This window comes from Astatotilapia calliptera, chromosome 4 (genome assembly GCF_900246225.1).
Source record: "Astatotilapia calliptera chromosome 4, fAstCal1.2, whole genome shotgun sequence".
Taxonomy (NCBI): Eukaryota; Metazoa; Chordata; class Actinopteri; order Cichliformes; family Cichlidae; genus Astatotilapia; species Astatotilapia calliptera.
In genome coordinates, this window is record NC_039305.1 from 1,432,787 (window position 1) to 1,458,859 (window position 26,073).

General features: G+C 46.0%; 1 protein-coding gene across 2 annotated transcripts in view; it reads right to left on the reverse strand.

Moving 5' to 3' along the window:
• Window positions 1-26,073, reverse strand: part of doc2a (double C2-like domains, alpha) — a 70,851-nt gene that overhangs the window by 12,275 nt on the left and 32,503 nt on the right. For both annotated transcript variants that reach the window (XM_026163881.1, XM_026163880.1), the window contains 2 exons: window positions 9,241-9,367; window positions 7,352-7,411 (listed from right to left, as the gene is read on the reverse strand). In XM_026163881.1, the coding sequence (XP_026019666.1) occupies window positions 7,352-7,411; window positions 9,241-9,367 (187 nt within the window). The remainder of the gene's footprint in view (window positions 1-7,351; window positions 7,412-9,240; window positions 9,368-26,073) is intronic.

A 26,073-nucleotide genomic window follows, 5' to 3' on the forward strand; every position in this document is an offset into this window, starting at 1 on the left:
TGAAAATGCTCTCAGCTTAAAGCCTGTCACCAAGTTCCCTGTGTGACATCACTCTGCTTGAGTTTGCTCCTCAGACCACGGCAGACAGACTGGGCTCAGCACAGGAGAACACATCACGTGGACATCAGCCCGATGGCCGGATCAGGAAGGTCTGCGGACGATTCCAGAGTCCAAACCGGAAAACTAAACACACATCTGCACCGAGTCTGCGACGCCACATGAGCCAGTTCTCCTCGTGTGTAAATAAAAGTGTAGTGTAATACAAAATGTTTATTGTCACATCTTCATAGATGGTTTTGCTTTTAAATGATTGTAAAGGATGCACTGACTCGTCTTTGCTGCTGATCCTGGATCAGTGACCTCCCGGGAATCTGTGAGAGACACGTCAGGATCTGAAATCCTCCGAGCAGGAGGAGTGGGCTGTGATGAGGTCACACTCCCTACATTTCACACATGGGCCACGAATGTGTCTGAAAAAACAATCAGGAGTCCAGAGTTGTCAAAGTGTTTGTTAGGGCAATCTTTCAGCACCAAAATCTGCCCCTTGGCTTCCACCTCAGAGCACAGCAGCTGGGATTCATGTTGTTTTAACTGTGATGTGAGTACGAATCCGAGGCCTGAGGTACAGACAGACGAAACAAAGCTGCAGTTCCTCTGATGTCCAGCAGAGGCAGCAGTGAGTCAGTCCCCATAGACTCTCCTGTTAAAACTTTTCAACAGTAACATGTTTTTTTATAACTCACATGTTTAAAGCTAGCATTATTAGGGGCGTGGCCTCTGACTGACAGGTGGATGGAGACACAGGTGTAGCTGTCTGCTAGCTTCACCTGAACTGGACCTCTGGACCGCGTTTGTGCTGTTGGAGCTTTTTGGAGCATCTTTAATGACCAATCATATGTTTGCTGTGAGGTTACTGTAGTAACAAACTGTCCAATAAGGCTGAGCTCCAGCTTTAGCGGGCAGTGAAATTCTAGAATTTTGATTGGATGTCACTGAGCCACAGGTGTGTCTTTGTCATGCTCTCAGTCTGCGGATGCACACTGTTTAGCAGGATTAGCTGCTAACTTAGCACTGCACCTGCTCGTGCTAAACACAGCTCAGAGTTGGTGGCCTCACGGTCCCACAGCAGATCACAAGTCCCATCCATGGGACACTTTAGAACAAGCGCCAAATCACAACAGTCGCCTCCAGGTGCTTTATATTGTAAGGTAGACCCTACAATAACAGATACAGAGAAAACCCAACAATCATATGACCCCATATGAGCAGCACTATGGTGACAGTGGGAAGGAAAAACTCCCTTTTAACAGGAAGAAACCTTCAGCTGAACTAGGATCAAGAAGGAGCAGTCTGCCCTCACCGTTTGGGGATGAGCAGATGAAGTCCAAGGATCTGCCCGTGAACCACCCGACTTCAAGGATCTACCACCAACTTCTGCAGCTGGATGTCGGAGGAAGCCGTCGGAGGTCTGTGGGAGACCACTACAACATCTGATTAGTGTAAAAAACAAGTTTCTTCCATTTTAAACTGCGAGCATAAACTCATGAAAGTGGGAGAAACAAACACCGAACTGGGCGTTCAGCAGAGGTTGTGTTTACACGTGCCTCGCTTCACGGAGCGCCTGACCCTGTAACCAACAGGAAAGGTGAAATTAAACTGTGCCTGACTGAAATATTAAAACCCAGAGAGGTTTTTTTTAGTCTGACTGAGTCTGAAGATGTTACGCTCTGTATTTATGTCCTGAACCATGAGCTCAGCGGGGGGAAGACATCTTTGTCTCCAGACTACTCAGGAACAAAGCACGAGTCACTGCGGGCTCCCCGCCGACCATCCAGACCTCTCGGTGGGTTTTAACTCGTCATCTGTCGCCTTTTTCCCTCCCGCTGTCACTTTCAGCTCAGGTGATGAATTAGCTCTCGTTTTTCTGCAGACGCATCCTCTCCAGCCTGCTGCTTCTGGCACAGCCTCGGGTTCTTTGATGACACGTATCTCCAGCGGCGCCGGCGGCGCGTCCTGTCTCGGTGCTCCCGTCCCGTCTTCGGTCCTGTGCTGTCTCAGATTTTTCTCATTAGTTTGAGCTCTTATTGTTTCCTGGCTCGGAGTTTCTCATTCTCTGAACCCAACACAGAAATTCTGCCCAAGATAAATTACTGCAGACATCAAACCTCTAACAACACACTTCCTCAGATTCATGTGGGAATATTCCAGTTAGTGGAGTAAATGGACTGAATCATGTAAAGTGTTTTTTAAAAAGTTAAAGTTTTAAATGTAGGAGACAGAAACAGAGAGACAAATAATTAGTCCAACTACGATCGTAAAGGAAACACTTTCCACTTCCCCCGGAGGACCCTGAGGATTTCCTGTGCCTGATGTACAACACACACTTCATGAAATAATCACAAGTTTAAATATTAATAATTTAATATTTTCCACGTTCAGAAAACAAAAAATGTCCATATTTGGAGGTTAGAGGTGCTGTCACAGACCTTCCCTTTTTAATTCTTCATTCATTTAAAATACGTGGCTGGGTTAACGTTAGGCATCATAACTGCTGGGTTAAATTATTAACAGGGAGTTTTTCCTTCCCACTCTTGCCAAGTGCTCACAGGTTGTCTGATTGTCGGGTCGTTTGCACACTTTTGTACAGCACTGGGTGCCAGCTGTAGTGATTTTCTTTTGGGTCCACTGGTAAGTCCCAGTTCCACGATTGTTTTATTGTAACTTTAGGACACTGTAAACTACAACACTAAATTTCTTTTTCCTAATATTTTACTCTTTATTTTTTCCAACCTGCCTCGGTGTGCATCCTTGAATCTGTGCGGCCTCTTTTATTTGCTTTTATCTATTTTTCTTAAATATATATTTCCTGGGGGTGAAATTCCCATAGGTGGCGTTGTCATTTTATTATTTTTTGTGTAACCCCGCCAACCACTTGGTCACATACTTGGTCACATACACATTAACTTACACTACTAATACTTTATAAAGTTGAACTGAACTGAGTTACGTTTGCAAAAACATCTTTTAGATGTTTTCTTTCATGGTTGCCATGGTGACCAATGGTCAATGGTCAATGGTAACTTTATTGTCCCTAACAGGAAATTGATTTGCAGTATGTCCGTACAAACAAACAAACAGACAACCAACACATCACATACACTCACCAAAATAATATAATATAAGCCTGATAAAACAACCTAGATTTTTCATCAAAGAAGTGCAATGTGCAATGGCAACAACACTTATGGTTTAGTGTTATTAACTATGAACGTCTCCCAGCTTCCTCAGGGCATGAAACATACTTCCTTTCCTTTTCCTTTATTTATGTATTCATGCTCACTACCACCAAAATTTAATGTCTGATAATCAGCTTTGTGACTATTTCACCATAAAGATGCTTTGTGTCTCCATGTTCAGCAATTTTCCTCCCAGCTGGAAAAACCTCCAAGGCGAAGCATCCTGATCCACTCAGCAACACAAAGGAGGCTCTCCTCCAGATGTCTGCGCCCCCCCACGGACAGAAGCTATGGCAGATGCAGCCCTGTTGTTCTCTCACGACCCGGCGCTCCGGCCCAAACGTGAGTGTAGGAACGTCGATCGACTGGAAAATCATCAGCCTCACCACAAGGGTGCGCCCCATCCTCCACTGGCTCATCACTCCGAGCCCTGGCGTCCAACAGGAAGCGATTCGTCAGTCGCTTGGTGCTTTGTCGACATTTCATGCTCTTGGTTCCCTTGGTAACAATCTAATTAATTTACCTCCCTGTCATATGACAACCAACTGCATCCTCCCAGTACAGATCGCTAATTTCTGCGGTCGTTGCTTGAAGTTGCTCAGTGTGGTCGACTTCCTGTGGTCCCGCCTTGCTGTGAATCACTTCCTGTGACAGCGATCGTTAAGACTCTCAGCCCAGCTGCTGTGTTTTGTATTTTATTGGCGTTAAAGCTGCAGCTCAGTTGTCCTCATTATTTCTGTAGATGTGTTGATTGACTCCCAGTGTCCTCTCGCCGACTCGTGCTTCATATCTTCAGAACAACACACCCAGAACATCTCCGGGCTCGTCCTCTGAAAAACACTTGGACAACACCTGGATCGCAGAGGCTCACCTGCTGTGTGATCATGTGACCCGTCTCGCGGTCACACACTGATTTCCATCATTACGGAGATCCCACAGGTACGATCAGGGAAAAGTCTAATTAACAGCTGTTCATTAATGATCAGACTGCACTGCAGGTGCACTGTGAAGTCCGCAAGCTCGAATCGGCCACACATGGTCTGATAACAGCGACCTGCAGGTTACTCAAACTCAGGTCATCCCGTCCCACAGATCCTGGATGTCCTAACTGCGCTGTTTGTTTCTCACCATCTGTTTTTTGTTTTTTTAATTACGGGACACCGTCCAGGTAATGAGCCGCCAGGTGTGGTGTAGACTGTGAACCACATGTGTAGCCTCCACGATCTTAACACGGCGACCTTTCACCTTTTACTGTTCAAACTGAACTTACTGCCACGCTGCACTTTGTTTCTGTTGATTTGGTTGGACGTGCACTTTGAGAGGACGGGTGGAGACAGATCGATAGAGCCTGGGTTTGTTTTGTTTTCACACCCGTGGAGCTGTTACTTTACATTTCCACACTCGCTCCTGATATAATCAGAACATTTGGAGAAGCCTTTGAATTTGCTTCCTCCAAAACGAGGTCTGCAGTACACTGCAGGATGTGGAGAACACCGAGTTTGCAGTTGCCTGTTTTCAAAAGAAATTGGCAGGCAATTTATTTTAGGGAGACTGAATGAGGTGGAGCTGAATCTAAATGAACTGCAGCGAAATGTGAGACACGGCAAAACCCCCAGAGGCTCCGAAGGAGTCAAAAACCAATCAGCTGACAGCCTGGGTTGTTACTCGAGGCCTTGGACTTCCCGTCCGAGGAAGACCAAACGCATGCTTGTAGCTTTGTGTGCGTAAAATGTGATAAATGATCTTTTTGTCTTGAATCTTTGGATCCAGCGGTGAGTTTCTGCAGTACTTTGGGTCGTGGTTGTAGTAGCAGAAGGTTTTGTTGTTTGTGAGCACCAGCCAATCAGAGGAAAGTTGGCTTAGAGAGGGAGGAGCTTAAACAGCTAGGTTCAGACAAAGGAGGAAGTGAGGGGTAAATATTTGGGGTTTGAGGAGGGCCTGCTCTGATGAGCCTTTCATGTTTCTATTTTATATCTCAGATTTTATTTTCCCTTCATCTGGGAACTTTTAGCTAATTTTAATATTTTGCTGAAAATAAACTCATCAATTAAAACGGCTCTCATTAGCATCAACATGTGAAAACAGCCCTGCAGGGAAATGTTTAACCGCCTCCTCCTGAGGAGCTTCTCATAGAGCTTGATGATGTCGGAGGGGAATCCAAAGAGCCTCTCCTCTATAAATGTTTTGAATCCACTTCACAGCAAATATCACTTAAAGACAGAGACACACTCTCTCAGCTTCCTCGCTCAGCTCCTCATCATGCAGATTATGCTTCCTTCGCAGCTCTCTGGGTTCTGATGAATAAAGACGAGGAGCCCTGACAGCTTAGAGAGAGTCAGCACTCTGCAGCGTCCCCGACTTCAAGAAACACACTGGTCTAAACACAGAAACGGGGTTAATTAGAGCATTAATTCCTCCGACCTCTCCTGTTATCAGCGTTTCAGAGCATGACTCACATTTGACTCAACACGCTGGATTTATTCAGGAAGGTCGAGCTCTGGAGACTTATTCCCCATGACAACCGTCTCGTCAGGACGGGAACAGCCGAAGTCGTCTTTCAGAGATCCGATGCACCGACAGCTCTAACTAATAATGCTGTGCAACCAGTAACAGCAGTAATGAGGTGTAATCTGGGCTTAAACTGGGATTTCTCACTGGTGGGACTATTTCTTTAGCAGAAAGTAGATCCACTGGATACTGCTTTTGTCTGTTGAGACTGTGGATTGAACCTGTCTCAGTGCTTTGACTGCTGGGATACGCTCCATAACAACAAATCCTTTCTGTAGGTTTGACCTCTGAACTACACCCACTCTGAGTCTGTTTCTGTTTTTGCTCCTGGGTCTTTTATTTTGAAAACTGATATGATTCTCTCTGCTGTTCCTGTGGTTGACTTCCTGCCCTGCTCACCTGCTCTACGGTCGTGTCCAAATTCATGGGCTGCATCCTCCTGAGGACCCGGCCTTCGGGGTCTACGTGGGCCGGGTCCTCAGAAGGTCGGGTAGGCCGGAAGTGAGCGGCTGTGAAATGGGACGGTCGAGCCTTCAGATTTGCGTCACCGCTGTCTCGGTGGAGTTTAATAAACTTTTGCAAATATGTGATGTCTTGATAAACAGAGCATATATTTGAAGTTTACACAGCGACATTCTCACCAGAAAATATTTTAAAAGTTTATTTTGTGACCCAGAAAGATTAATAAGAGTAATATTAAAACTAAGCAGCTGCCGCCATTGTTGGAAACTGGAATTGGCTGAGCCGCGCTATGAATTCTGAGATATGGTGGGCCACGAAGAACACACCCAACCCATCCTTCAAATTCGGGGAAAAGGAGGATGCATTTGGAGGAGTCTACGAATTAGGGCAGCCTTCGTTGCGTCGCCGTGACGTAATCGGCCTCAGGAGGAAGCAGCCCATGAACTTGGACATCTCCTATGTAGCTTCAGACGGTGAAACTGGATGTGTCATGAGTTTGTGTGATCAGGTCCACTCATCAAAGCCAGAACACAACACACTGTGCACAGTGTCATTTCAGTTTCCACTGAAACAGGCCCCGCCCCCCCCAGAGGGCCTAAAGCTGGGATCAAAGAACTGATTGATTTACGCTGTACTCACCCAGAGCATTAAAGCATTACACATACTCTCAGCTGAGTTTTGCAGAGAGGTCCAGTTTGTGTAAAAATCATCGCCAAACAAGTCCGTTTGATTAAGCTCACCACAGAAGGACCAGTTTCTGCTGAGCGAGCGTCAGTGTAAGGTCCTAATGAGTGTTCAGCAGCACCACAGGACGCCAACAAGGAACTCCAGAGATCAAACCCTCCCTGTCAGAGCACAGGCATCTGCAGCCACGCGTTTAGAAAACATCATATAAATACTTCAAAAAGGCAGGAGCGCTCGTTTTAGACAGACAGCACAGCCGGATGATGCTCAGTGATAATTCATTACTGCACGCCTCCCACTGCTGTACAAGAATGAAGAGTTTGCACAGCACAGCGTGTTTAGCATTAGTACTTTGGTCATGTGATCACCTCACAAAGCTGATGACTGTGGTGATCACATGACTTTGAGTCTGCTGTGAGACCTGCACTTCAAACTGGGCAGATGGAAAGTTGAAGCTTTACCTCTCGTAAGTAGCAGGAAATTCCTCTCAGGGCTTCACCCATGGCAGTCGGAGAGGGAAGCTGAGGGCGAGACGAGAATAGAGCAGAGAGAGGAAACCGTGAGGATGACTTTTGATGCTTCATCGTATCATAGACTGTATATAGCAGATGGAAGTCTGTATCAGGCTGTAAACGTGTTTCTTTCTGCTGTAACGTTTGAACATGGGAGTCTATGGGGACTGACTCACTGCTGGAGCCTGCTGGACGTTAGTGGAACTGCAGCAGATTCTTTCTCTTTGTAAAACCTGTTTAACCCTTTAAGACCTACCATAGAACCAAGTCTGCCAGAGCTTATATTATATTTTTACATGCTGTGGAGCCATTTTTGGGAGCATTTCAAGTTGCTATACATCAATACAACCATTATAGCCCAGATTTTAATAATATGTATTCATTAAGTGCATAGTAATTACATATATTGCAAAAAAGTGCAATAAACTACAAAAAAATTGAAAATCGTTTTTGCTTTTTTAACATATATTTGTAGTTAGAGAAATTTAAGAGGCTTATCCCTCAAAACTGTAAATACAAAAAAGTTGCACAAAATCGTTTCCCACCACAGGAAATTTATTTTGAGTGTCTTCATAGTTTTATTTTTGAAATACACCAATTTTTATATACTGCAGGAAAAACGAAAATAAATATTATACTGCAAATTTGCAAAAAAGCAGCATATGCATCAAAATAAACTATTTCCAGCAGTGCAATATGAGTCCTCAGCATCCCAGAAACGACACAGAAAGTCATAAAGTCAAAGATAACTTTTAAAAAGAGCAGTATATGCCCTGAGGCCCTGATGGTAAAAAAGACTACATTTCCGCGAAAATGACGTCACTTCCGGTTTCGGGCAGGTAATGGCGGAAATGCAAAAGTTCGCGCTGACGTCTATTCCAACGTAGGAAGTGTTATGAACAGCTGATCGGATCAGCAAAGCGTGTTTCTGGAATATTATGTTTTAGTTCCTGCAAGCGCTTTTTATGCTATTTTTGCAAAGCTTTGTGTGGAAGGAAACCGTGACTGAGGACAAGCTGATGGCATCAGATGTAAGTACAACTCCTCCGGTTTCATATGCAAAAAAAATTTTTGTGCTAGCTTACGTGGTTGCAGAGCTACCGGGATTTAAAAATAGTTACGCAAAATAGAGCGTGTCCGCTCCGACCGGCTCTAAAGGGTTAAAGTCTGGATTCCATCTTTACAGTGAATCACATGAAGGTGCACTAGGACCGTAACCTCCTCGTCACAAGGAGACGTCATTCGTTGCCTGGTGATTTTATTGCATTACACTGAATTTTTTCACGTTGGGTGACCAATTGCACAAATTCCATGTTTATGTTGCAGTCAGTCTGCTGATGACAGCAACTTGTCACCAACATCTCTTTAAATCCTCTGGTTGTGACCAAGGTAGCTGAGCATCTGTGTCGTCCTGCAGTTACGTTGCCATCAGTGTTTGTGTATGTAGATGGCAACAGATTTGCGATGTCTCCCAGTTTATCACCGTTAATCGCCGTGTTATCACAGAGTGTATGTGACTGTGGACCTGATCCCACTCAGCTGCACACTGACTCAGTCTGCAGGACCTGATTGGAAGTGACCACAGACGGGGTCTCCATCTTCAGATCAAACGCTTAAAGCTCTACAAGTTCATCATCATGCTGCAGTTTTTGTTAGTGTGACTGCAACACAAACGTCAACCGAGGAACAATTTTTGAAAATAAACCCAACGGGATCCAAAATTCTTGACAGTTTCTGAAAGTCACAAAATTTTATCTTTTTATAGCTTTTAGGAAACGTGTAATAACATTTTCATTATTAAAGTCTTTTTCCAGCGTGTGCGCGTGCGTGTGTCCTACCGGTGGTGGATGCTCCAGGCAGGTGTGGAAATGTTTCGTCTGGTCGGGTTTCACGCGCTTCAGAGGGACTCGGGACTCCCCGATTAACTCATTATGAGTCAACTTGTCCTCGTCACACACGGACAACCTGAACAAGGAGAGGAAGCAAAGGAGTCAGGAGGGGAGGGAAGGAGAGGAAAGAGGAAAAAGTAGAAAAAAACAAAGAACTACTGTTGAAATGAAATAAACAGGAGAGGAGTGTGAAAGAGCACCAGAGGCAGGAAAGGAACCAGGACATAGCAGAGGAAACAAACAAAATGAATTTAGGAGACAGGAGATGAAACTGCAGATGTATTAGGAATATAGTAAAGATTGCATGAAACAGTAGAGCAGACAGGAAAGGGATCAGAAAACAAATGAAGGAAAGGAAGCAGGAAACAAATCAGAAGGAAAAGGAAAAATGAATGGGATAAGGAAACAGCAAAGGAAACAAGAGAGGACAAAAGAGATGAAACAGAGGAGGAAACAGGAGAGGGAATGGCAAAGGAGACTAGTGAGGAAACAGGGGAAGAAGCAGAAGAGGAAATAGGAATGGAAACACAGAAAGGGATAGGACAGTGATAAGGAATCAGGAAACTAAGACCAGAGAAGGAACAGAAATGTGTAAGAAGACGAAAGACCTGGCAAGGAGATGAAAATGGGAAAGGAGACAGGAAACAAAAGAGGAAACAGCAAAGCAATTGGGAAACAGAAGAAATAGAACAAGAAAAAAGACTGAAAACAGAAGAGGAAATAAGAAAGGAGAGGAGGAGATTACAAAGGAATCAAAGGAGGAAGCTGAAAAGAAACATGAGAGGAACAGGAAACAGGAGGAATAAAATAAGGAAGTACATATGGTAAATGGCCTGTATTTATATAGCGCTTTTACTAGTCCCTAAGGACCCCAAAGTGCTTTACATATCCAGTCATCCACCCATTCACACACACATTCACACACTGGTGATGGCAGCTACATTGTAGCCACAGCCACCCTGGGGCGCACTGACAGAGGCGAGGCTGCCGGACACTGGCGCCACCGGGCCCTCTGACCACCACCAGTAGGCAACGGGTGAAGTGTCTTGCCCAAGGACACAACAACCGAGACTGTCCAAGCCGGGGCTCGAACCAGCAACCTTCCGATTACAAGGCGACCTCCCAACTCTTGAGCCACGACCAGACCACATAAAGGTCTGAAGCTCAAAACAACCTTTTTTTCTCAATGAGAACTTTTAAACACAAGCTCACAAAGTACTTCACAGACACAGGAAACACACAGATGCACCTCTAAGAAACCGACGACATAACCGAGTTCAAGATGAACCTCCGCCCGCACGCCGAAACAAAAACAGCTTTATTCTTCTTTTGCTTTTCAGACTGAGATTAATGATCATCTTTAGAGCGTTTCAGTTTCCGCCGCATGGCCGTGTTTGCATATCATACTTTATTCAGTGGGAGAAATCTGGACACGAGCAGGAGGCAGAGGGAGAGTCGACCTCCTCGGGCTCAACGTTAGACTGGAACTAGTTCAGAATATCATTATTCCCGCGCTTCCTCTGGGATTTCTGACAGTGATTCACGCTTCTCCTCACGCCCTGATGCATAACCTCCGTCAGCCGCAGGCGTAGGAGAGGAAACCCTCCTCCTCTTCCTCCTCCCGCTGCTGCTGACAAGCACTTGACAGCTCTGAAAAAGGTCGCGAGTGTGATCGCGATCAAACTGCAGAAGCTGCCAGTGAAAAAGCAAAATGTCAGATCAAACGAAGCTGCCGACTCCCGACACGCTCCTCCTCATCCAGCCATCAAACACGGCACCTCCACAGCCTGTCGGGTGGTGTCGAGGCTGAGCGTCAGCAGGCCTTCGTCCAGTTCATTTACATTTAGCACACAGTGAGGGAAAGATGCCGGCTCTAACATTGAGCCCTGCTGAGGTTAGTTCATACCAGACAAGAAAGGAAACAGGAAACAAGAGGAAGTAATGAAGGAAAGAGCAGGAGATGGGAGAGGATACAGAGGCAGAAATAGCAGAGGAAACACTATAGGAAACAGGAAATGGGATAAGCAAACATGAAAAAGAAAAGGACATTGGGAAGGAAATGGGAGAGGAAACATAACAAAAAAAGAGAAATAATCAGGAAGCAAATGGAAATGAGACTGGAGAGGAAAGAAAGGGGAAAACACTGAAACAGGAAGTGACAGGGGAAATGATAAGTAGACAGTAGCCTAAATGATGCGAATCAGACAGTGAATGAAACATCATCAGGGGAGACATCAAAGAAAAAAACGATGGAGAAAGATGAGGAGACGTGGAAACGACCAGAGAGGAAGAGGACACAGGAGAAGAGAAACTGGAGCGACAGCAAAGGCGACAGGAAACACAGGAGAGAAAAGTAAAATAAGGAAGTGAGAAGAGAAGAAATGGAACAGCAGAGGACAAAGAGAGGCAGAGAGGAGTAGGAATACAAGAGGGAACGAGACAGGATGGAAAACAGAGGGAACGAGAGGTTTAAGGAAATGTAAGAGGAAACATGAGAGGAGACAGGAGAGCAGTGTTGGTTTGTGCTGAGACCAGAGGCAGGAACGGCTTCATCCACCCTGCTGGAGTTTCACCTGTTTACATCTTCTTGTTCTGACAGTGTGTAAACACACACACACACACACACACACACATACACACACACACACACACACACACACACACACACACACACACACACACACACACATGCACACACACACACACACACATAAACACACACACACACACACACACACACACACATGCACATAAACACACACACACACACACACACACACACACACACGCACATAAACACACACACACACACACACACATGCACATAAACACACACACACACACGCACACATGCACATAAACACACACACGCACATAAACACACACACACACACACACACACACGCGCACGCACACACGCACATAAACACACACGCACACACGCGCACACACACACGCACATAAACACACGCGCACACACACGTTTCTGCTTTTCATCAAACTGCATCAGATCAAACGTCGTGTTGGAGACGGACGACAGACGGCGTCGGCACAGCTTCCGATTAAACCTTAATACAAACGGCATTTTAAATGTGGATGCAAACAATGTGGGAATGCTGACGGGAAAAATCGAGACAGCGAATGCTGTGAGCCGAGCGTGTCGCCAAGCTGCTGCCCACCAGATATATTTATAAAAACTGAAATTCACAGCGTGGAGCGCGTCGACACTGAGCCTGTGTGTTTGGGTGACTGACCTCTCCTTAGCAAGGCTTTTATTTTTATTTACAGCCTGAATCTGTCTGAGATTGCCAGCTTCTGGGGATCAAATCGGTTCAAAGTTCAGAAGCCTGCAGAGCTAATACTGAGAAATCGAGACATCTTTATCTGAACATAATGAAGTCCTGAACTCTGACCCAGACCACGAACCTAAGCTGTGCTCTGACCTCTAAACAGCAGCTTAATGAGGCGAAGTCCACAGAAGCTGTGAGAACAGTTTTAGAAAAAGGGGATTTTTCATAAGATTTGTAAAGAAAGTGAAAATATAGACTGTTTTTTAAAAAGAAACTAGACGAAGAAATAAGGAATTGTTTAATATATAAGACCACAGCTGTTAAGATTGGCTTTAGCTTCTTTTAAAGAGATAGCAAGGATAGTGGAACTGCAGCCCTGCAGCAGTATATTAATGACTAACCTCATGTTGTGGATGGATTATCTCAGTTGTTCTGACTGAAGTTTGGTCCGTTTACAGCATCCTGCCGTGCGATTACATTTGTCTCTAACCATTAGTGATGCTCGAATCATGAACGAATCGTTCAATACTCGAGAATCACTTTACTGACTCATGAATCATGATTCACAAGCCCAACTGACTCACTGACTCATCCCTGTTGCTGTTAGCAGCAATGTATCTAGCTTATAATTAAAATTATGGAGAAAAACACAACATCCAGTATCTTAACAAAAAAATTTCTGCTCTGAACTGGAAGAAAAAAACGTGAGTAGAAGCTCACATCAAGAAAATAGCTCCTCGGTTCACAGTAGCATCGCTCTGCTAACATGCTAACAGCACATTTGAGCTACTCACCCCCTTCCCTCCTGTGCTGAATCATAGAGCGAACGAATCACTCACTCACACAGTAAAAAGAATCAAATTTACCATCACTACTAACCATCAGGAACCATCACGTTGACTTTTATCGAGTGGAAGAAAGTTAGCATCATCCTCCAGCTTCAGTGTTTATGCTAACATAGCTGTGTCGCTAGCGATCACGTAGCACATCGAATTTAATAAATTCTGTTTTCATTGTCTGGATGTTAAACCTGGTAAAGCAGCCACGCTATCATTGTATTACAGATGAAAGTGCAGTTTGTAGCTCAGTGATGCAGCAGAGTTTGGACCCGGAAACAGTTAATGACGTCAGACACACAGACCGGATGGGCTTATTATTAGTTACTAATCACTCTAATAGGAGTGTTGATGCTATCATTAGTATTTTTCTTTCCTTCTTTTTTGTCTCCTTTTGTGAGATACTGAACCCCAATTTGCTCTGTTGTGTTCATCAGAGTGTGACTGTCAGACAGAAAGTATTTAGGTGTAGAAAAAACCTTATGTGAATGAGGCGCGTTTTATTTGACTGATCCCGTAGAGTAGAAACTGCTGTATAACCACAGATTAATCTGTGATGTAGTGAGTCCACGAAAGGTACACATCTGTGTGGTTACACAATGCCTGAGCTGACGGGGTGAGAGGCTGTGTTTTTAAGCCCCGACTCTTTAATTAAGCTTGTTTTCCAAACAGGTGTTTTTGTTCAGAAAGCAAAAACCTGTTTGTTAAAATGTGAAGTTTTATAACCGAGACTGTTTTAGGAAGTAAGGACATTAATACAACGGATTCTTAGACGTTTTTCAAGTTTTGAAAAGTGAGAAGTGTCATCATCTGACTTTTACAGCATAGTGAGGAGAGTATTTGAATGACACACAGTTTCAACTTTTCCCCCAACCTTCGAAAAACGTTGTCGCAGCGCTGAGATCAAACCCAGATCTCAGCTGTTTTCATCAATGTTCAGCTCTTTAATCCAGCCAAGGTTTGACACTTATGGTTTTGGCGTGGGCCAAACTGAAAAGAGTCAAACAACTCCTGTGCACGGGAGGCCAAAGAAACGCCGCACTTACTGGGCTGCTGTTGCTCGGCCTACTTTTTCATTTGGATTTCAGAGGTTTTCAGGCTGTGAGCGAGGAGCAGAGACAGAAGAGTCATACGCTGCACATCAGATCCAACGATATCATCTGTATCGTTACATCTGATGTGCAAACTCATTTAGAAATCAGAGCACTGAGAGTCTTCATGTTTTTATACTTCAGTGACGGCTCAGATGAAACGATTAAAAGCTAATTCTGCGGATTCAGTCTTCAAATTGTAAAGAAATGAAAGGCTACAAAAGCAGCGGGTAATGGCCCCGAACAGCCGAGCTGCAGACAGAAATGACCGATAATCACCTGAGGCTGCAATTACCAGATAACGTCTCTCTGTTCAGTCTGCTTTCATGGCTGTACTGGACCTCCATGGGATGAAATATAATATAAGTCTCTTTTATTTATGCAGCTTCAAATCACGGATGCATGTCAGAAGCTTAAAGCCAGAGACTGATGACTTAAGGAAAAGTTAAAGCTCCCGAAGCAACAAGACAGCAAAGTTTTACCTCTAAAGAATAAAACTTGTGTCAGCCAGAATTTATTATCCCAAATCCCTTTAAATCCAAGCAGATCACAGCTTTCTTTGTAAAGAAGGAAGCAGAGTGTTTGATGATGAAAAGTTTTGGAGTGGAGGATCCCGTTAAGGAGCCAGGACAAGGAGGTCACTGCTTCAGGAGGAACCGTGAGACGCCAGCTCGTGTTTCCCTCACAGGTTCATTCACAGCTTTGCTTCGGTGTTTTCCACACGTTTGCTCCCGAGCTCCGTAATCGAAGGCTTCCCGCTGCGTTCACCGTCCCGCTGTGCTGCAAACACACGTTTATCAGTACAGGGGGGCTCCATCATTTAGAAGACCACGCCACAATTCTCCACAGGACACTTCTGATTATGCTGCACTCTGAAGTCAAATGAAAAAGCAGCAGGACGATCACGTTGAAAGGAGCTGTTGCCTCTGTCACATGTTCTGTACGTCACGCATGTTGCCAACAGCCTGGAGGGCAGAGCACGCTGTATTCTGCTTCTACGTTCAGCTCAGATCCTTCAGTGATGTGCACCAACATGTTGGAGATCTTCTACCAGTCGCCAGAGGTGCCAGCAGGGTCAAGGCTGGAACGATTCAATCATTGGTCAGTCAGTCAGTGAGGGTCAGGACTGAACACACTGCTGTCCATCGTGGAGAACCCATCGTGGAGAACCCACCTGAGGAACGCTGCAGGAGATGATGCTGTTCTCTCTGCAGGTGAACACTCCTGTCAGGACAGACTCCACACATTTCTGGATCGCCCTTCATGCTGCTGTCTCTTCAGGTTTACACTCTATATATTTTTATTAATGCCGCTTGCACTACCACTCTTTCTCTCTTGCACAATCTCAGTGCACGCTACATCGTCTGCACAGTTCAGCATGAGTCTGATTTTTATCACTGCTATACATAAAAATTTGCACTACTGCATTATTAGTCTTTCACTTTACTATTAACAGTGTTGATTTTGTGAATTATACTATTTTATTCTGTATGCTGCTGTGGAAACAGTAACTTCTTCTTCAGACCAGCACAGTATCAGAGAATCAGTACAGACGGTGCTGCATCGTTGGACCCAGACAGACTATTTATTACTGCTGCCACTGTGACACCCTGTGATAATGTGTTTAAACATGTTTCAGCCCTACAAACCACAGCTTCTAACTGTGACTGCTGCAGTGAATGACAGCCTGGTCAGGGTTAGGTTTTCACTCAGTCGTGTGGTTGTTTCTCTCATGAACCATGACCGAGGACTTTCTAACTGCAGGGACTCACAACAAGTTTAAATAAGAAGCCACAGATATTCTGATGTCTGTGATCAGGCAACAGGCACGTGCAGAGGGGGGGGGGGGGGGGTAGAGGGGCTTGAGCACCCGCCCCTTTCCTGATGGGTGCCCAAAGTGCCCTTTTGTTGAGGTAACTTTTTAAAAAAAAATTATTATTATTTTTTATGTGTGTGTGCGTGCGGAGTCCTGTCTGTGCTCCTCAACAATAATATTTAACTATTAATCACAGTTTTGCTAAATAAAAGGATCTGGCTTGCATCAGTCACATGATCACATTTAACCAATGATCACTCTTGACGGCAGAACGCGCTGGTTACGAGCCGGGAACGAGCTCACAAAGAGCACGCGCATTTTTAGCGGTCCGGAGCTGCAGGAGAAACACAAGTTAACTCAGAGACACAGACTGATGCGACAAAACCAGTAAGTAGGTGTACAGCGCACACTGTAGTGTGTAGCACCCAGGAGTATCAGCTTATTACGTACACGTTGGACTGACGAACTGAAACAAACGAGCGTGCTGTGTGTGCAACAGCGTGACAAACATTACCTGTCCTTTTATTAACTGCACAGGTAGTGCTGGTCACAGCTGCTGGCTACCTGTGTAAGGCTGTCATGGGTCTGTAGCTCTGTCACCGTTTTAGGGAACATGTTTCGTTTTAAAGTATTTAGAACATATTTAGTTTTAAAGTATTTAGAACATATGTTAGAGAGTTATCTCTGGGATGCTGGGATGATAGCTCCCTCAGGACTTAAACTCCGGTCAGAGAGTGGGGCACAGAGAGTGATGTCCGGATATACTTTAATGGAAGTTAATAGCAGCTCAACAGTACAGCAGTAGGCATACTTAACGAATGTGGGAGGGGTGGACAGACGTGTGGTTCTGAATAACAAGAAACAAGGAGAAACAATTTTCACATATAAATATAACACTCGTCACTTCCCAACATCATGCCAATATAATGATCTGTAACCCAAATAATCAGCTGAATGCTCTGACATAAGAAAGTCCCACAATCCCATTTAAACAGGCAGGAAACAAGAATATCTATATATCTCAGACAACAGAAAAGACCTAATGCCCCCAAATTAGGAAAGGTCAGCAATTACATGGTCTTCAGTGCCCTCTTGTGGCTAAATAACACAACCGCGGTACACAGATCCAACCCGCAACAAATGCTACGGTGGTAAGTCACATGCCTCTACCACTCTCGATAAATCTCCTAGCATAAACCCCCTGTAATCAATGTCAAAGTACAACCCGTGCTATAAGTGGAAATAGACTCGTAGAACTGGAGGGATTTTGACTCACATTTGCACAGGAACGCACACGGCTGGAGATCGCTATTCCCCCACACTCATGGAGAAAAAACATGGCTAGTGCTCCTCGGACTCGTGATACGGCAGGAGCGTCGTAAAAGCATGTGACGTCACCACCGCAGCAAACAGTAAGAACAAAGTGGAACTTATCGGCAGAAATTAACACTGCACTTATAGCGATGCGATTGAAATATAAGGAGACTTTCGGACACAGCCGCCCCCAAATTTAAGTGATAAATTTGCTCTTCAACCGAAAGTCTAAGCATCATTGGGTTTACAGGCCTCATCATCCTCCCAGGCTGAGAGTCTGACTAATCTGGCAACTGGTCGAAGATATGTCTGTCCCTTGATTGTCACCTCAGCCGCTCTCACCCGACCGTCTGGCCCTGGACAGGCCTTGACCACCTTTCCGATGGGCCACTGCGCTCGCGGTAGTTGTGAGTCAACCACCATAACCACTTGTCCCATGGTCAACTTGTCAGTTTCCCCCTGCCATCTTTGTCTCCTCTGAAGATCCGGCAGATGGTGACGCAGGAAGTTGGACCAAAAATGGTCCGCCAGAATCTGACTATGGCGCCATCGCCGTCTTCCCAGCATCTCACTCGAAGCATAAATCACCTGGGGGAGTGATGCATCTCGTCGCCCCATTAGCAATAAGTTGGGTGTGACTGGATCCGGATCCGCTACATCCGAAGAGACATACCCAAGAGGCTTTGCATTAATGATCCCTTCCACTTCGATCAGCACAGTTTGCAAAACTGCCTCTGTCACCGTATGGCCTCCCAACACCACTTGAAGAGCTGTCTTCACAGACCTTATCTCCCGTTCCCAAGTACCTCCAAAATGGGGGGAACCTGGTGGATTGAACCGGAACTCAATCCTCTGCTCCGCCAGCTGCTCTTTAATGGGGGCTTCAAGAGCTGAGAAACTAGACCGCAGTTCGGTCTCTCCTCCCCTGAAGTTGGTACCACAGTCAGATAGGATCTCATATGGCTTGCCCCGGCGTGCAATAAACCGACGCAGAGCCATGAGAAAGGCATCGGTATCTATGCTGTCCAACAGGTCAAGATGCACACAGCTCGTAGTCATGCATTTGAATATGATACCCCAGCGCTTTTCAGTGCGCCGTCCCACTTTGATGTTGTAAGGGCCAAAGCAGTCGACCCCAGTGGACCAAAAGGGTGGTTTGTATAGGCGCAGCCTCGCGGGGGGTAGATCTGCCATCCGAGGAATATCAGGACTGGCTCGCCACCTTCGACACTCACCACAGCTGTGCTGGTGCCGCTTGATTGCCTCCCTTCCTCGGAGAATCCAATATTTCCTCCTCATCTCCCCGAACACTCGTTCTGGCCCAGGGTGCAACAGCTGCTCATCGTATTGCCTGATCAGTAGTTTAGTCACCGGATGCTGCGGATCAAGGACTATGGGGTGCATGGCATCCAAGTCCAGACCTTCTGCTCTTCTGAGTCTTCCCCCAACTCTTATCAGTCCAATAGCCGGATCATACTCTGGAGCAAGTGTTAGCAGGCGACTCTGCTTAAGAATTGCCTTACCAGCAACCAGGGTCTGTAATTCCTCGGGGAAGCTATCATTTTGAGCTTGTTTCAGGAGATGCAGCTCAGCAGCTGATACATCTGTAGCAGTCATGACATGGTTTTCGTGATCAGCAGCCGCCCCATGAAGGATCCGATGGGTAGCCTTAACCGCTTCACTCCATTTGCCAAAATTGGAAATTGGCACCATTTGCTGTGGACTGCATGTGGTGGTGGTGGTTCCACAGAATGCTGTTCCTCTCAGCTCCCCATCGTCTTCTTGGCCTTCACCTTCATGGAGAGTTGGCCAGGTATCAGGGTTCGTTAAAAGGAAAGGTGGGCCCTGAGTCCAACGGTTTGGTTGACCCAGCTCGAGAAGGCTTTTCCCTCGCGTGAGGTCATCAGCCGGATTGTCCTTGGTGTTGACATACCTCCAACTTGACACCTCGGTAAGATCTTGTATTTCGGCAATCCTGGTACCAACAAAGACCTTATAGCGGCATGAATCAGATTGGATCCAGGTCAAAACGGTTGTTGAGTCGCTCCATAGGGTAATGTCACTGGGTTGAAATGCCAGCTCGGTCTCCAGTACTCTAGCCAGTTGGGCTCCGGCAAGAGCTGCACATAACTCCAAACGTGGCATAGAAATCTGTTTCCGGGGGCTTACTCTTGACCTCGCCATCATGAATGCCACGTGGACGCCGCCTTGGGAGTCCTGTGTTCGCAGATAGGCTACTGCTCCATAGGCTCTTTCGGAGGCATCACAAAATATGTGAGCCCCTCTATCCGGTCTCCCGACGTCGGCTCTTGGTGAGACATAGCATCTTGGTAGTTCCACCTGTGGCAAGTTCACTAGTTCCTTCTCCCACTGTGTCCATCTGTCTAGTAAGGCTGTAGGATGGATTTGTTCATCCCATCCAACTCCTGCCTTCCAAAGATCCTGAATTAGAACCTTTGCTCGAGTTGAGAAGGGTATGAGGAAGCCCAGAGGATCATATTGTGATGCCATCACCCGGTAAACATTCCTCAGTGTGGGCAGAGAGTACTCCACAGGTCGATGCCTGTATCCAAGGCGGTCAGTGAGACAGTTCCAACGAAGGCCCAGAGCTGGTTCTTCTGGGTCTTGGCTGTGCTGGGAGAGCCAAAGCTCTGTGCTGGCTGCTTTGGCTTCCATTGGTAGGTGTTCCACCACCGATGGAACATTACTGGCCCATTGCCTAATCTCGAATCCCCCTTTGGCGAGTAACTCTCGCATCCGATCTATGAGTGTCTTAGCCTCCTCTGCAGATTGGAGACTATGCAAACAGTTATCGACGTAGAAGGCCCTCTCCACCGTGTCCAAGATATCTTCATTACCCTGGCTGTTGTCCCTGACATGTCTTTGGAGGGCATAGGTGGCACAACAAGGACTGCACGTTGTACCAAAAGGCAGAACCTGCCACTCGTACACACTTGGCTCCTCATCCTTCCTCATAGACCTCCATAGGAAGCGGAGCAGAGGTTTGTCCTCAGGCAGCAACCGAATTTGGTGGAACATTGCCTTGATGTCACCACTTATGGCCACAGTATGCTCCCTGAAGCGGAGGAGGACCCCAAGCAGTGAAGGTCCCAGAATTGGACCTGGAAGCAACTGGCTGTTGAGGCTGAGCCCGTTGTACTGGTATGAGCAGTTGAATACAAGTCTAGCCTTGTTGTTGTGGTGAACTACATGGTGGGGTAGATACCATGACTCGCCCGAACAATCCACCTTCTCGGGGGATAGTTTCTCAACATAGCCTACCACCTCCAGTTTATGGACTTCCTGACAATAGGTTTCAGCCTGCCCTGGGTCTCTCGCTATCCGACGTTCAGTACTCCGTAGCTGTGGTAGCAAGGCCAGTCTGGGTGCCCAGAGGCGAGGACTGTCTTTGCGACGGAGGAGGGGCGTTGCATATCTTGTCACTCCCTCCACCTGCACTCTGGTTGTGCGCTGCTCAAGAGCTTCAAGTGCTTTCTGATCTTCCTTAGAACGTGTCGCGGTCTTCACATTTGTGTATGGGAGTACATCTGTCTTCCACAATCGTTCTACATGTTGAAGGAGATCATTGTTTGGGGACCCAGTAAAGAGACACTGTTGCTCTTCCACAGCGAACTGGGTTAAGTTAGCTGGACCCTGCAGAGCCCACCCAAGGCGGGTACAGACTGCCAATGGACCCCCAGGAGGGCCAGACCGTACAGGCTTCGTTGGGACAAGCAGATGAGGGAAGTCTGAGCCAATAAGGACTAAAGGCTGCACCCTGTCGACAGGGGAAAGTGGGAGTCCCTGCAGGTGTGCATATTTTTGCATGAGTGCCTTAACCGGATAACTGTGCTCGGAGAGGCCCAGTTTGTCAGCAGTGAAGGCATGATGGATGTGGTATCTCACCTTAGGATCATGGGCAGGGGAAATCTCAAAGGAGACCGAGGCCCCTTGCAGGTGAATCACATCCTGACGAACAGTTCTTAATGGAAGTGTCTCGGCTTCCTTCCCTAGATTGAGGTGCTGCACGGCTGGTGGTAGGATGATGGATCGTTCAGAACCGTCATCTAGTACAGCAAAGGTCTCCAATGAATACCCAGCATTGTACAGATACACCTTCACAACCTTTAGCAGGACCTTATGCGGACGGTTCGGGTGATCAATGTAGATGGTGGACGTATCTGGGGCAGTGCCAACCATCAGGACTTTCCTAGGCTCCTGTTGGCAAACCTCATGCAGCACTGTAAGATGTTGCTGTTTGCACACTTTACAGGGTGCCTTCAGGGTGCACACATCAGGTGCATGATTCCGTCCACAACGCCAACAACCTTTATCTTTGATCCACTCTGCAATTTGGGTGGTGGACAGTGTCTTAAATTTGGGGCAAAGATTAAGGTAGTGCTCACGGGTGTCACAGTATGGACAGTAAGGTTTCGGCTTAATCTTCCCTTTACTGGGAGGTGTCCGATGACCTGGTTCCAGATGAGCTCCATCCCCCTTCCTGTTGTCTGTGTTGTAATACACCGTGGAAGGATATCTTTGGCTTTTCCTGCCTTTCTGACCTTGTTTGGTCTGGTCCTGAAACATGTCGGCTGCCCTAATAGATATGCGCTTGGCCTGCGACTTCACTTGGAGCCAGGCCGAAAAATCTGGCAGGGTATATGTCCTGTCAGTTCCAGTTCTCAGTATCCCACGACTGAGGCTGTACTCAACAAACCCATCTCTGTAGCTTGCTGGGAGCTTACTCAGTAACTTATCGACATGAGAGCCACATCGCAGTTCGTAGCCGTTTTCACCGTCCAGTGATCGAAGCATACCTACTAAAGCTTGCACATCCAGAGCAAAATTGTCGAAGGCTTCTGGGTCCCCCACCCGGATTTGGGGAGAGTTCAGGATAGATCCAAGCTCACTCTGTACGAGCTGACGAGGTTGACCATATTTGTCTTGGAGAGCCTGGAGTGCTGTAGTATATGGCAGGGGATCATGCATATATGCTTGTGCTAGTTTGTGAGCACTTGGTAGTTTTAACTGCTCCAGAAGGATTTGATATTTGAACTGCTCTGTGAGATGAGTATGGCTACCGAGCAGACTGTCCAGAGCCATCTTAAGAAGCGCGAAATCACTTTCCTTACCACTGGCGAAAGAAGGTAGTGCTGGCTTGGGGATCCCATACGAGCTGGCAATTAGCAGTTCCATCAAGTTGTTGCCATTGCTGGCAGTAGGTGGCAACTGTATCTCGGACTGTAAAGACGGCGCCGTGGGCCCACAGCCAGCTGGTCCGACTTTATCCCGCAGGCGGGACGGTAAATCAGGAAGCGGTAGAAACTGACTGGGTGTTGAGTATGGCACTGGAGGAAGCCATCCCTGGTGTTTCACCTTTCCAGGAGGCTGTGATTGTCGGTTAGGAATATTAGAGCTGTCCTCTGCTGCAGGTCGGAGAGTCTGAGTCGAGTAGGTAATAGAGGGGTGATTTCCGCCTGGCTGCTGACCATACTGATGACCAGCTGAGGGAGTGTCCATAGCAATAGCAGGACTGATATGTTGCGTTGGACACTCATGGAGAGGTTCAGATACTGGCTCCAGGACAGACGAGGAGCTGGTGGGATGTAAGGGCTGCGAATCTGGTACTGATGCATCCACTGGCAAGATGGAAGGTGGGAAAGCATTCGCATAGCTGGTCATATTACGTTGCTGTCCGTTATGTGCTGGGTGCTCTGACAGATTCACTTGGGAGTTTACACCACTGCTGCAAGCCTGCAGGCCCGAGTCATACTCACAGTTATTTAAAGGTCTAGGTGCTGGCAGCCCATCTTCTTGATCACGAAGAAAAGCAGCAATGAGGGAAGCTCTCTTTAGCTCCATCTCCTTCTCTTTGAGTCGACGCTGCATTGATAGACGTCTGGTAATAGATTCTCTGGTGTTGTGAGCAGTACGTGCCTCTTCGTCTAATTGACGTCTTTGCCTTTCTTGCTGCATGTATAGTTCTTCCTTCTTACTGAGGGCTTCCCGGGCCTGAGCATCCAATGTTAAACACTGTTCCTCAGCTAGACTCTCTTCCATCATCTGCCGCTGCAATTCTGCTAGCTCCATGCCCTTCATCTTCTCTTCCAACATCGCTGTCTGCAAATCAGTTAGCCCTGCGATGATAGAGCCTCCCGAAGGTGAGTGACCACTAGCCTGGGATCTAGGTTTACTGCATTGAGAACCTGAGGCATGTGATCGTGAAGCGGTCGAGCGCTGCCTGGCAGAGCGCTGATCTATAGCCATCCCTGCCTCTGCACCTGCTGTTGGTTTATCGGTGGATGTACCTGATTTGGGTTGATATTCAACTTCATAATCATCAAAGTAAGCCGGGAGATGTCTCTCTCGCTGAGTTTTCCGTCGCACGGATATGTCAGGGATATCCTGGTGCTTAAACTCCATGTCGTCCTCAGAGTAGCTATCTATCCGGCTCGAAGGACCACTTGTTAGAGAGTTATCTCTGGGATGCTGGGATGATAGCTCCCTCAGGACTTAAACTCCGGTCAGAGAGTGGGGCACAGAGAGTGATGTCCGGATATACTTTAATGGAAGTTAATAGCAGCTCAACAGTACAGCAGTAGGCATACTTAACGAATGTGGGAGGGGTGGACAGACGTGTGGTTCTGAATAACAAGAAACAAGGAGAAACAATTTTCACATATAAATATAACACTCGTCACTTCCCAACATCATGCCAATATAATGATCTGTAACCCAAATAATCAGCTGAATGCTCTGACATAAGAAAGTCCCACAATCCCATTTAAACAGGCAGGAAACAAGAATATCTATATATCTCAGACAACAGAAAAGACCTAATGCCCCCAAATTAGGAAAGGTCAGCAATTACATGGTCTTCAGTGCCCTCTTGTGGCTAAATAACACAACCGCGGTACACAGATCCAACCCGCAACAAATGCTACGGTGGTAAGTCACATGCCTCTACCACTCTCGATAAATCTCCTAGCATAAACCCCCTGTAATCAATGTCAAAGTACAACCCGTGCTATAAGTGGAAATAGACTCGTAGAACTGGAGGGATTTTGACTCACATTTGCACAGGAACGCACACGGCTGGAGATCGCTATTCCCCCACACTCATGGAGAAAAAACATGGCTAGTGCTCCTCGGACTCGTGATACGGCAGGAGCGTCGTAAAAGCATGTGACGTCACCACCGCAGCAAACAGTAAGAACAAAGTGGAACTTATCGGCAGAAATTAACACTGCACTTATAGCGATGCGATTGAAATATAAGGAGACTTTCGGACAACATATTTAGTTTTAAAGTAAGTTTCCTGCCTTTCTGGAGGGATTATATTTCACTAAAAAACGATCTAATATGCATGTCCACATAATAATAATTATAATTATAATATATTAAAAAACACAAGCTGTATTTTAAAGAACATACATTAAGAAGCAGATTATATTAGATTTATATTTTAAATAAGACAAAATGTGGATTTTACAGCAGTAAAATGATTGTATCTCTACAGTTTAAACATGTAATAAGCTTTGCCCTGCACAGAGTGGATAGTGAAACAAATGCAATCATCATAAATACATTATTTCATATTTATTACTTCCCCCTCCTCATTGCTTTATTATTGTAGCTCTAGTAATGAATAATAATGTAAGGATTCTGGATCAGCACCATGATGCCCATAGTATATACAGTATTCTGAAGAAGGTCTAAAGTGTCACTGTGTGTGCATGTGTGTGTTTCATGTATATAGATTTTTTTAAATTATTACTCATGATATAACATTGTGCAGACATGCCTGGTAAGGACATGAGGAGGAAACAGCAGGAACTGTGTGAGGCTACTAAAGGCAGGGCTATAACATTTTTCTGTCATCATTTTATTATAGATTAAGTGCTGGAGTTGTTAGGTGTGGATAATTAGATTATAGTTTATTGCAATAGCAAGTTGTGCCTTGTTCTCAGATAGACAGCAAGTGGAGAGTGATATATGAAATGATGGGATGGAAGGAAGAAGAGAAGCAAAGAGTGATTCACAGGCAGAGCCTAAATTATTTCTCACAGTTTTTTTGTGTCCTTATGGTTCCAAGCGCTGTCACCAATCTTTGCATTTTGTTATTATCTCATGACACTTGTTTAATCAGCTACCATCTCTCCTGTGGACTTTTTAATGTCTACAGTCTCAGATCAACACAGCCCTGCCCTTCCCATATTAGATTCTTGATGAATGTGTGTTGTTATTCAGCCTGGTTCAATGTGCCCCTTTTTAACTTTGGGCACCCGCCCCTTTAAACCTCTCTGCACGGCCCTGTCAGGCAAGTGGGGAGTCTCAGTATGGTCTGAATCTTTGTCATTGCTCTTTTATTTACTTGATGGTAGTTTTCACCAGTGTTGGGTAAGTTACTTTAAAATAGTAACTTAGTTACATTA